Source organism: Diabrotica undecimpunctata, chromosome 10 (assembly GCF_040954645.1).
Source record: "Diabrotica undecimpunctata isolate CICGRU chromosome 10, icDiaUnde3, whole genome shotgun sequence".
In the NCBI taxonomy this organism is placed as follows: Eukaryota; Metazoa; Arthropoda; class Insecta; order Coleoptera; family Chrysomelidae; genus Diabrotica; species Diabrotica undecimpunctata.
In genome coordinates, this window is record NC_092812.1 from 52,886,638 (window position 1) to 52,898,775 (window position 12,138).

Genomic DNA, 12,138 nt, shown 5'->3' on the forward strand with positions numbered 1-12,138 from the left:
TACCTGAAAATTGTTTAGTTATTATAGGCATATATAAAGAAAACCTAAAACTATTATAAAAACGTATATTTTCATCTAGAAAATAAATACTAAAGAATAAATAATCGTAATGCACATGCCAAGAGTACAATAGTTAGTTGTGTACGTTTACTTTATGTATTAAATAGTAAAAAAATATGGAAAGTTTTGATGCTTTATTCGAATAATTAAAAAAGTGTAATTTGGTGAGAGTGGCCCACTGTATAACTGTGAGACTAATTTCAAATTTTTAGCTGTCCTTAAAGATGTACCTAATTCTCCGTTTGATCTTCTTAAGAATCCAGAAATGGATGCTGTTAGAATGGGACTTTTTCCCAGCTTGGATTATAAAGGCCTTTACAATTCTCTTATTCCTTTAATAGAAGTTGCTCCACTTATCAATATTGGGATACTACGTAAGTACATGTTTTTTATTAGTATTTTTAAGATTACCTTGTACGAATTTTTTGTATAGACACCGTTTAAACTTCATGCTTACTCCATGCTCTGGAACATCGAGCACAGAGTACAATAGAGAGATACGTCAATAATCATGAAACAAACAAACACGACAAAGAGAAAAGTCAAAGAAGCAGCTCTTATTATACTTAATAATGAAAAATGTGTAGCAAACTCACGTACAGATGTAGTAGGCTTTGGTTGCCAATACTAAAAGAAGTCTATAACAAGAATATAGCAACAGTCGCGAATTAATAGTAAGTCGGATACATGTCATCTACAATTTATACACAATACATATGCAATACACAATACACAAACATATAATCTACGTAAACACAAATTACATAATTACATAAACATATAATACAAAAAACACAAAAAATATTCAGAATTTGATTTTCCAATGATCAAAAAAAAACCAATCTCAAATTTATTCAACCATGAGCATGTTATTGCCTACAAGATCGACGCCAAGTAAGTCAACCATAAATTTTTAATAACATAACCATCTAACATCTTGTTGGTTATACATTTTTGCAGATTTTTTTTTAATACTCTTTTTTTTTCAAAACGATTTCCGGAGTGGAAATCGAAAAATGTAGTATTGTAATTGTGGCTTAATAACATATAAACATAATATTTAAAAAGAAGAATAACAATGTAATATACTCGTACATGGTCTATATGATTTTGTCGTTTAAATAGCTTGCTAGAAATTTTGCAACAAAGAAATCCCGTGAAACTGAAACTAACCTCTATAGTTTAATTCACTCTGTAATTGGAAGTATTGATCGATCAAACCATATATAATCTGTCTTTGCTTACGTTTATCGTCTTAATTAATTTAATATCTACTAGAAAACAAACAAGTATTAAATCTATTTTTTATGATATAAATTATCAATAGTGTACAAGATATTTTAAGAAGAATTTATCTGTAATGCGATGCAGTTAATATCACAACAGATAATATTCGGAAATGACAACAAATGAAATAACTAGACTTAGGCATATATGCAAAAGTATGCATTTTCCTGCATGGGGAGGCTATACAGGGTGAGTGGGGAGTAACAAACCAAACTTTAAGACTGTGTAATCTACGTAAAAATAATTAAAAATAACTCATTATGTTGTTTCATTTGTTTTCGAGTTATAGCGATAATATCACAAAGTTGTAACTTAACATTGATTTAATTTTAAATAAAATTAGAGACTAGAGTTTTGTACTTTTAAATTTATCTTTAGGTAGATTGTAATCATTGTGGAAAATAATTCCAAATATTAGATAGCCAAGATCGGAGTTATCGGACAATGAATATATATGATGGTTTATAAACGTGTCTCCCTGAAAAAAGAATCCAGCTGCCCCTAATTTCTTAAGTTTATATTAAGGAGATATTGAGTCAGTATAGTGGATAGAACAAACTGACAAAGCCAAAAAAAAATCATTGATACACCCATTGGTCAGAGAAGAATAGGCAGACCCAGAACAAGGTTCCTTAATAACGTCGATGAAGACATGAGAAATATGGGAATACATGCTTGGTGGAGGAAGGCGGTGAATTGGGACGACTAAAGAGAAATTCTTGAGGAGTCTAGGACTCATACACAGTTGAAAATCTAGGATGGTGATGATGATAGTTGCAAAATTACTTCAAAATAATTAAAGTTAAATTTTTATTATATTATTCCATATCAAGTAAAAACTTACATAGTAAATAAATTCCTTACACTGTGCTTGTATGATTTACTACTTCATTAGCATATTTGACCATTGAGCGTCTAGCATTAAGCAGAATATTATAGCTATATAGCTAATTCAAAAACAATTCGTTTATGATTACTTCAAATGTCAGTAAAACATAGTTTATCATCATATAAAGTTATTTAATTAATGCCATAAGCTGGTAAATTTTATAGCATCTAGAACAAAGCTAAACGGCGATTTTCTACTATTAAAATACCAAGAATTGTCGTATTTGCGTAATATTGAAATAAAAATATTTATTGGGATATTATAGTTTTGTTTATTATTCAATTTGCATATTTATTCAAATTTAATAAACGCGAATTATAAATCAATATATTCATATGCACCCATATCGCAGCATTTGCTGAATAACAAACACTGATTCTAAAATTATAATGCATAGAGAGCAGAAATAGGACAGCATAGAAAATAAAAAAACTTTTTCCTTGTCATTAGATATTTGGTACCAGTTCGCAAAAACAAATATATATATACAGATTGAACGAATTTAAAACGGAACATACGAAATCAATGTATTTCGGCTTAACTCCGCTCTAGGTGGTTGGCCAACAAAAGGTTGTCAAATAATTATATTATAAAAATCCAATACTTCAGCGGGCTGCTGGATTCTGAACTCATTCAAGAACAAGTCAAAACTCCACCCAAATAGGTTGCCTAGAATCACTGTGAAAACTAGACTACACAAGCAGTTATTATGCTGTCAAACCACTTATCGCTTCCTTATAGTCCAAGAGATAGAGCCGAAATTTTGAACTGATCAGTAATATGACATTTCTCTATTGGAATATATTCATTGTAACTGGGTTAAGACTTTGCCTTACAGGCGGATGCCCCTCATGGTACAGGGGGTGGCTATACAAGGATGAAGTTCTCATTTTTTTCGGAAAAATTAATGATCGATAATATGGCTGAAAATTTGCCTAGAGTAAGATCTTGGTATAACTAGACGAAATCCCAAAGATCGGACGCGAGAGTGGATACATAAGGGGTGGCGGACAGGGGTGAAGTTGCAATTTTTTGGGGAAAAATTAACGATAAGTAATATGTCCGCCATTTTCATGGCTCATTAGTTAGCCCCTAAAAACTTTAAATCCAAAAGGGCGGACAGCTGGGTTGGTACAGAGAGCCATAAAACGGGGTCAAATGTACCACTTGCCTGCGCATTTTAGGTCTCGGTAACAATTTTCAAACTGATTTTATTATGATATTTTTATACCGATTGATTTGAAAATTTGTATGCTCACTTCTGTTACTATTCTGAGAAGCGTCAAGTAGAGTTTTCCTCAAAATTTTCCAAAAAAATTTCCGTAAATGAAAATTTTCGTAATTTTTTGAGGTAAAATCTAATTTGTAGAATCCTTTCGATTTTCTGTAAGTTATACCATGAATTTTTTTCCAAAAATTTTCAAACGATTTTTCCTATAAGAAAAAAAAAATTAGAAAAACTTTTCTAAAACATTTGATAAAACTCATCTGTCATCGTCTGAATCTTTTATAGAATATTTTGTAGTTTTAAAATGATATTATGATAATGTTTTTTTTTAAACTAAAGTCATATTTACTTTACAAATCACATTTTTTTCTTAAATATAAATATTTTACGAATTAATTTTTAATTGAATAAATTTTTGATATTTGATATTTTATTAAATTAAAGTAATTTTATAATGTTAACTATTAAATATTTTTGGTATAACAAATAGTAAGTTTACTTATTTTTTATTACAATAAAAATTGTATTCAAGAGATTATTTCTATTTATCAATAGGTAAAATTCAATTTGTAGAATTCCTTTAACATTTTACAAATAATTATTAATAAAAATCAATTTAATAGTGGAATTATCAATTTTTTAAGTTTTGAAATTTACTTTGTAGATATTTTCAATATTTTTTTTAACTTTCAAATTGATTGAATTTTTTTTTCATTAGTTAATTATAATTTTACAAATTCTGGTTGGACATTAATTTTGCATGATTATTATTTTAAAATATTAAAATAATAATGATGCGCGTTCCATTTAGATCAGTAATTCTAGACGCATGCGCTAAATGTAATAAGTATCAAGATGCTTTTATCCAACTTGGTGAAACTGACTTCGATTGTAATGAAGTTTTTGAAACCTTAGAAACTTTCATATGTCACTTATATGGAACAGGACTAACGAGAACAATTCCAAAAAGAAAAGTAAACGATGTCAGACTTTCACTATTTAACCGGCAGTATAATTTGCATGATGCGAACGAGCCTTTTAAAAAAAACTAAAAAATTTCGATGCTTCAAGCTTACCACCATGTCAAGATGAATTACACCAACATCTACTGCGAGCTCATTATATTTCAAATATTTGGACAAATGCTCATAAAAAAGTACCAACAGAATTGATGTTGAAGAACATGGTTGGGAGTTTGAAGATGAAACATATAAATTCAAATGGTTTAGTGGACCTCAGATGCTAGAATCAGTTCGAGAAGTAGTGATTGAAAATGAAGCAGATAATGAATGTGATATTATTGAAAGTGAAAGTGACGAAGATGATGAATGTGATGGCATCAATGAGAGTGAGAAAAATGACGAAATTTTTTTTTCTTATCGGAAAAATCGTTTGAAAATTTTTGGAAAAAAATCATGGTATAACTGACAGAAAATCGAAAGGATTCTACAAATTAGATTTTATCTCAAAAAATTACAAAAATTTTCATTTACGGAAATTTTTTTGGAAAATTTTGAGGAAAACTCTACTTGACGCTTTTCAGAATAGTAACAGAAGTGAGCATACAAATTTTCAAATTAATCGGTATAAAAATATCATAATAAAATCAGTTTGAAAATTGTTACCGAGCCCTAAAATGCGCAGGCAAGTGGTACATTTGACCCCGTTTTATGGCTCTCTGTACCAACCCAGCTGTCTGCTCTTTTGGATTTAGAGTTTTTAGGGGCTTAATAATGAGCCATGAAAATGACGGACATATTACTTATCGTTAATTTTTCCCCAAAAAATTGCAACTTCACCCCTGTCCGCCACCCCTTATGTATCCACTCTCGCGTCCGCCCTTTGGGATTTCGTCTAGTTATACCAAGATCTTACTCTGGGCAAATTTTCAGCCATATTATCGATCGTTATTTTTCCGAAAAAAATTATAACTTCATTCCTGTATAGCCAGCCCCTGTACCACGAGGGGCGTCCGCCTGTAAGGCAAAGTCTTAACCCAGTTACAATGAATATATTCCAATAGAGAAATGTCATATTACTGATCAGTTCAAAATTTCGGCTCTATCTCTCCGACTATTAGGCAAGCTCCTCTTTCCTTTAAAGGAGACAGATAGTTGAACGATATTTTATACAATGTCTATCACTGGATATGGATTTATTTTTGTCCAAGTTTTATATTGGTCCACTATTTCAAATGCAGTTCAAACAGACATATATTAAATTGTATGTTCCGTTTTAATTTCGTTCAATCTGTATATATATATATATATATATATATATATATATATATATATATATATATATATATTGTATATTCCTACAGTTTTTAACAGAAATACGTTTAGAAGCTATTCAACGTTTATTTAGAAATCTGTAAATACTTTATAGATTTATATCTGTAAAGCTGTAAACACTTTCCCCTGTACACGAGTTGAATCTGGGCTCTTTTATTAATTGCTTTAATGAATCAAAATCCTGGTAATTACGTGTTGACTTCTTACTTAATACCCTCAAATAGATCATGAACTATATGAGCCAAGCAAAGTAATACAGAAGAATCAGACCACTAGTGAGCTTTTCGGTATTAATATTCTTGATGCTGACACGTAAGCTCTTGAATTGTTTGAATATTACTTAGTGTGAATGCAAAGGTAGGGCACTCTTTTGTCCTGGGATGAGAAATTGGCCCCGAAGGCAGATGAGCCAAAATTGGCCAACGGGATTTAGAAAGTACGTGGAAACCACTAAATTAAAGATCCTTATGGATATCCTGAAATAATTATCTTATTTATCGGAAAAAAATAAAGCAAAGGCCCTCAGTTCCGGGTATTATTCATAAAGTAGCGACATGGAACGTCAACAATTTGTGCATCCCAGGAAAGTTACATAACCTGCTCAAATAAATGCAGTGTCTAGAAGTAAAAGCATTGGGTGTAAGTGAATTGAGGTGGTCTGGCTCAGGTATATCTCACAAAGACAACTTTCATCATCATCATCATCATCATCAGGTTCCCCAAAACTTCTATATAACTCAAAGTTGTAGCGCCTACGCCACAAACCCTGTTCTTGGATTCCTCCATATATTTTCCTTAGAATTGTTCTCTCGAAACGTTTAAACAATTCTTGGTCGTTCTGTGTAAGTGACCACGTTTCAGACCCGTATGTTAACACTGGCCTTATTAGTGTTTTATAATATATGGTAACTTTAATTTTTCTGGGTAGTTTTGGGGCCATCTGTTTCCTCAAGCCATAAAAGCACTTATTGGCAAGCACTATTCTTCTTTTAATTTCTTGAACATTGACTTTGTTGTCTTTGGTCAGCAGCGAGCCCAGGTAGACGAAGGTGTCCACACCTTTCAGTTCCAGATCATTAATTAATAGTCTAGGTATCTGGTTGCCTGATCTAGTACAATACATATACTTGATTTTCTGTGCGTTTATTTTTAATCCCATTCTAAGTGCAGACGCCCTTAGTGATCGAAATGCTTCGATCAGAGATTCTGTGGACCTAGCAATAATGTCTATGTCATCTGCATATCCGACCACTTGTACAGATTTATTAAAGATGGTGCCATTCGTATTAATATGGCACTCTCGAATTACTTTTTCTAGTGCAAGGTTAAATAAGAGACATGACAGTCCATCTCCCTGTCTCAGTCCATTTTTACAATGGAAGGGTCTGGAAAAGTCGTTTTGGATTCTGACTACACTCTCTACGCCTGTGAGTGTAAGTTCCGTTAGTTGAACAAGATGAAGCGGTATTTGAAATTCCACCATAGCCTGTAGAAGTTTTTGTCTGTTGACTGAGTCGTATGCGGCTTTGAAATCCACGAATATGTGGTAGGTGTCAACTCCAAACTCAAGCGTTTTCTCAAGAATCTGCCTGACTGTGAAGATTTGATCCGTTGTTGATTTATTGGGTCGGAAACCGCACTGGTAGGTCCCAACTATTTGTTCAGCATAGGGAATCAATCTTCTATACAATACGTTGGACAATACTTTATATGCCACGGTAAGTAGGGTGATGCCCCTATAATTATCACACACCATCATATCTCCCTTTTTGTGAAGAGGGTGCATTACACCTAATTTCCAGTCCACGGGCGTTTCCTTCCGTTGCCAGATTTTGGTTACTAATTTATGCATGTGTTTAAAAAGGGTGTCACCACCATTCTTAAAGAGTTCGGCAGGAAGATTATTCAAACCGCGAGCTTTGTTATTTTTAGTTTTGAAATGGCTTCTATAATTTCTTCTTCGGTGGGGGGCGGCTCTTGGGCGTTTTCATCCATTTCAGGCAAAGTAAAGACAAAAACAACTTTACAGTGTATTATTCCGGTAGCGACGCCACAGATAATTACCAAAAGAATGGAGTTACAATAGGGCTAGCAAAATAGAAGTGAAGTTAGTAGGTCAATCTGATGAGAGTTACTAATTGAATTTTTGAAGAACGAATTGTATTCGTATTCGTTGAATACGAAATCAAATTGACTACATCTTGATAAACAAAAGATTCCGCAACTATATAAAAAGAGTGGTCGCTTACCCTGGTGCTGACATTTCGTCTGACCCCCTAATCGCGAATGTAAAGCTTTATCTGCAAAGCTTAAAGAACCATCTAACACAAAATACATAAACACAAGACAATTAATGGGAGATAAAGAGCTTAAAACTACATACAGTAAGCACATCAACGAGAACTTGAAAAATATACAAGTAAATTGCATAGAAGAATCCTGTGGGAAAATAAAAATGGCTATAGCCAATGCTGACGAAGTAAACGCAAGTAAAATAAGAAGAAAACTTACATAGAAGTAAAAACTTCTAATATAAGTTTTTTAAGGGGTCACATCCTGAGAGGAAAAAATACGCAATCCCTCAACTAATTATCTAAGACAAGAGGGCAAGAGAGGAGTTGGTCTCAAACAAATGTGGTGGCTACGAAATATAAAGAACTGGACAGGCAAAAATAACACTGGCGAGCTTTTGCATACCGCAAAAGATAGACGTCTGGCCTTAAGATAATTTGCCAACGCACTATTGGTGGACAGCACTATAAGAAGAGAAATTAATGTTAAGATCAGGTTCTTCAAAATAAAAGAGCAGTACATCCTTTTAAGAAAAAATACGATCATGATTGCTTTTCCTACCATAAGGTGAGACTTACATTTCTTAGTCTCGGAGATTGCGATGCTTTCACTGCATATTTTGATTGGATTCTGGTTCGTAGTAATAATACCAAGACACATCTCTAGAAACTTGATATAAAAAAAGCATTACCTATGATCTTGGGATATCCCATCCAAGGGTTGTCATCTTGGGATGACACCAAACTGCCAGAAGTCGTTCTATACGTCACCTCACCATTTATTTCGTGGGTCACTGCCTTCTGGTTTATGGAGGTATGCTTCAATATGCATGTATATGTTCAAACAATTCGCCATTTTGTAATAAGCGGTATCCCAATCGATTGTAAATTTCTGTCAATATCTGTACATTTTTGGGCAGAATAAATTTTTAATTTTAATAATCGTTTGAAGCTAGATCTACCAATCTCGCAGGCCATTTAATGTTACAGTTAGGTCCAATCAAACAGTTATTAAAACTGTTTTCAAGGAATTCCTTAACTTCCCGCTTTTATGCACAGAGCACCTATCCATTTGAAACCAAATTTCTTCGTCATCTGAAGTTACTTCTGCAAGTATCAGTGGCAAAATCTCTTCTTGTATCAAGTCCAAAAACTTTCCTGAATATAGAAAATGTATCAAACTTTATTTTATTTTTAATCAGGCGAATATATAAGAAACTCAAGAAAGAAATGGACGGTGATCTATAATTTCACATCTACACAAAGAAAAAATATTCCATGAAAAATTGACTAAAGATGTAATAAAATCAAACATTGAAATAGAAGATTCCAGAGATCCTGATTATTTAGATTGTTACATGAGCAGGACTTAACTTAAACACATATACTTGTTCACGGTCCGAACTCACGCCAATACCTAAATTCTTATCCACCTCTATTTTTAAAAGCGGTACACAAAATCAGTATTTGGCTTTAAATTGATTTCCATTTTCTGCTTTCTTTTTCGTGTACCGCATCCGCTACTAAGGTTGGCTATGATCATACCAATTTTAATGCTCCAGATAGCTGCTCGGAATCGTTGAATAAAATTGCAAGCGAACCATTCTACAATATTCCTCGAACAAGATATTTTTCTCTCCCCTATTACTGCACATATTATCTCTAATTCTCGTTTTAATTATCAACGTTAACTCTTTTTGATTGTTCATCCTTTCGAGCATGTCCTGGTTAATTAATTTACTCTTCCAGGAGATTTTCATACACACAATAAGAAAATCTAACATTTAAGCATTCATAATTTCAATTTTAAGCTTGGACTTTGACTACATAGCTGTTACAACCTGTAACATATCATAATACGGCCCTAACCTTTTTTTATTAATAGCACAAAGTGCGCTTTTGTACTATATTTCTTTGTAAATATACAGCAACAAAGATCGAGATTTCGTTAAATGTCTGTTGTAAGTTTTTACCTCATAAATCAGCAGATCTTTTCATATTTATTCTAAGAAATTATTATTAACATAATATCAGATTCACACCTGATTATAAAAATTAGACTCTTTTGTATATATATTATTCACAAAATACCCCAAATGCTAATTTTAGGCGTCAGTAAACTAGGTCCATTTTTATTTTATCGTTATAAAAAACAATTGCCACCACACACCTGTATTTTTTATCGTTCTATTGTCAATAAAAGGTATTTGAATCTTCGACCATAAAAAAAACATTTTATTCCTTTTGAATTTACAAGGATTACATTTGAAGGAATAAAAATCACTGGGAAAGTGTCAAAAATGTTAACCGTGAACAATGGATAAGAAGTATTAACAATTATTATGAATAGAGTTACCTAATGTACAACAACAAGGAATAATCATTTAATATATTGAACAGCTTTAATTACACTTTTTATTTTTGTTCTAGACAGCTACGTAAATGATTCCTTTTGCAGTTAAATAATAAAACTCTAATAATTATAACAAAATCTCAAACGTCTTTCTACTCTAATAATTATATTTTTGGTTTCAGCTTTTGGTCAATCAATTCTACAAATTCTTGGCTGTCTTTTACCGTTTCTTGAACACGATCTTATAGACAATTTGCCGTATTTAGCAGCATCGTCTATATCTGTACTTCCTCACCACCTCCATCAAGAAATAATTAATACTTTGTGTTTTTATATTCTTCCTTTTACAATAAGTAAGTATACTACTAATTGTTGAAAATTAATTAGAATAGTTAATAAATGATTGTAAAATAGCTTTTTAAAATGTAATAGTAGTAATATTCTTTTTGTATAGAAGAAAAATCCACTTGGTATTTTCTTCTACCTTGCAATTAAGTGTTTTCAAAAATCTAAATCAAAATATTTAACTACTAAATAAAGAGAATATATTGTACGGCGTAGAATGGCGAAGACAGGAAGAAACAACTACCAAAAAAGTTCAAAATTTGATAAATAAATCGTTGAGAAAGTTCCTAAAAGTATACTGATAAGATAACAAACGCACAACTATGCAGAACAACAAAACAAAAGAAACTAACAGTCACGATTAAAAGAAGAAAATGGAAATGGATTGGACATAGACTAAGGAAAGACCAAAATAATATAACCAGACAGGTACTCAAGTACCAAATGGGCGGAAGAAGAAAAGGAAGACCGGATAATAATGTATAAGAACTGTAATAAGATATCATCAAAGAATTGGCTTGAAATGGAGAAAGATCGAACAAAGAGTCAGAAATAGAGAGTAATGGAAAAGACTATAGAGGAAATTTCGAAGAATAAAACAGAAGAGGATGCACTACTCCAGCCAATCAGGTATCCTTCACTTTTGGCTAAGGAATGCAAGAACGCCCAATATTCCATAAAAAGGGAAGACAGTAGAAAGATATATTGTAACTTAATTGCTTAATTTTTTTCAGTTTAAAATACGACTATTTTGGCCTATTGATTTCAACTTCGGAAATCATCCTCAAAATATAAATTAAACCAATTACTCTGTTTTGTTACTTGGTAATACAAAATTCTTCTAATTTAATTTTATCTGCCTATGTAATACATATTATTTAATCTAATGAACTGTCTTCAATTAAAGTCGTTCCAAGAACGCATCTTATCCTTACCAATATTGTCAATATCAATTTGAGGTCAGCTACTTTAAAATGTATAATACATGTCTGAATTGTCAATATAAAAATATGGCATATAAAATTAAATTAAATACAGAAAAATAAAAAACTCAAAGCAATTAAATATGATTTTAGCAAGGCATGGTGATCGCGACAATAACATCTGTCAATCAGTTTCTGCTGTTATAATGATGGTTTTTCACAACTCCACAAATCCTGCCCATCACTGCCAACTGTTGGAATGTTTAATGACGTTAAAGCAGAACATTTTAAAGGATATTTTAAGCGTGATTGCCTATGGTACATCAACAGCACGATCATCAGCTGCAAAATTATTGTTTTATTACTGGCCAACGTTCAATGCCAATTTGTTTGATCGCAAAAACCTTATTTGCAAATTTGCAGGTAACCACTTTTTATATACCAGCAAAATCAATTTTTCAGTGATGC

At 32.0% G+C, this 12,138-nt stretch overlaps 1 protein-coding gene across 3 annotated transcripts in view; it reads left to right on the plus strand.

The window, feature by feature from the left end:
- The window catches only part of unc79 (UNC-79 domain-containing protein), a 70,005-nt gene that overhangs the window by 11,683 nt on the left and 46,184 nt on the right, over positions 1–12,138 (plus strand). For all 3 annotated transcript variants that reach the window (XM_072545941.1, XM_072545940.1, XM_072545942.1), the window contains exons 3-5: positions 273–434; positions 10,585–10,755; positions 11,824–12,093. In XM_072545941.1, the coding sequence (XP_072402042.1) occupies positions 273–434; positions 10,585–10,755; positions 11,824–12,093 (603 nt within the window). The remainder of the gene's footprint in view (positions 1–272; positions 435–10,584; positions 10,756–11,823; positions 12,094–12,138) is intronic.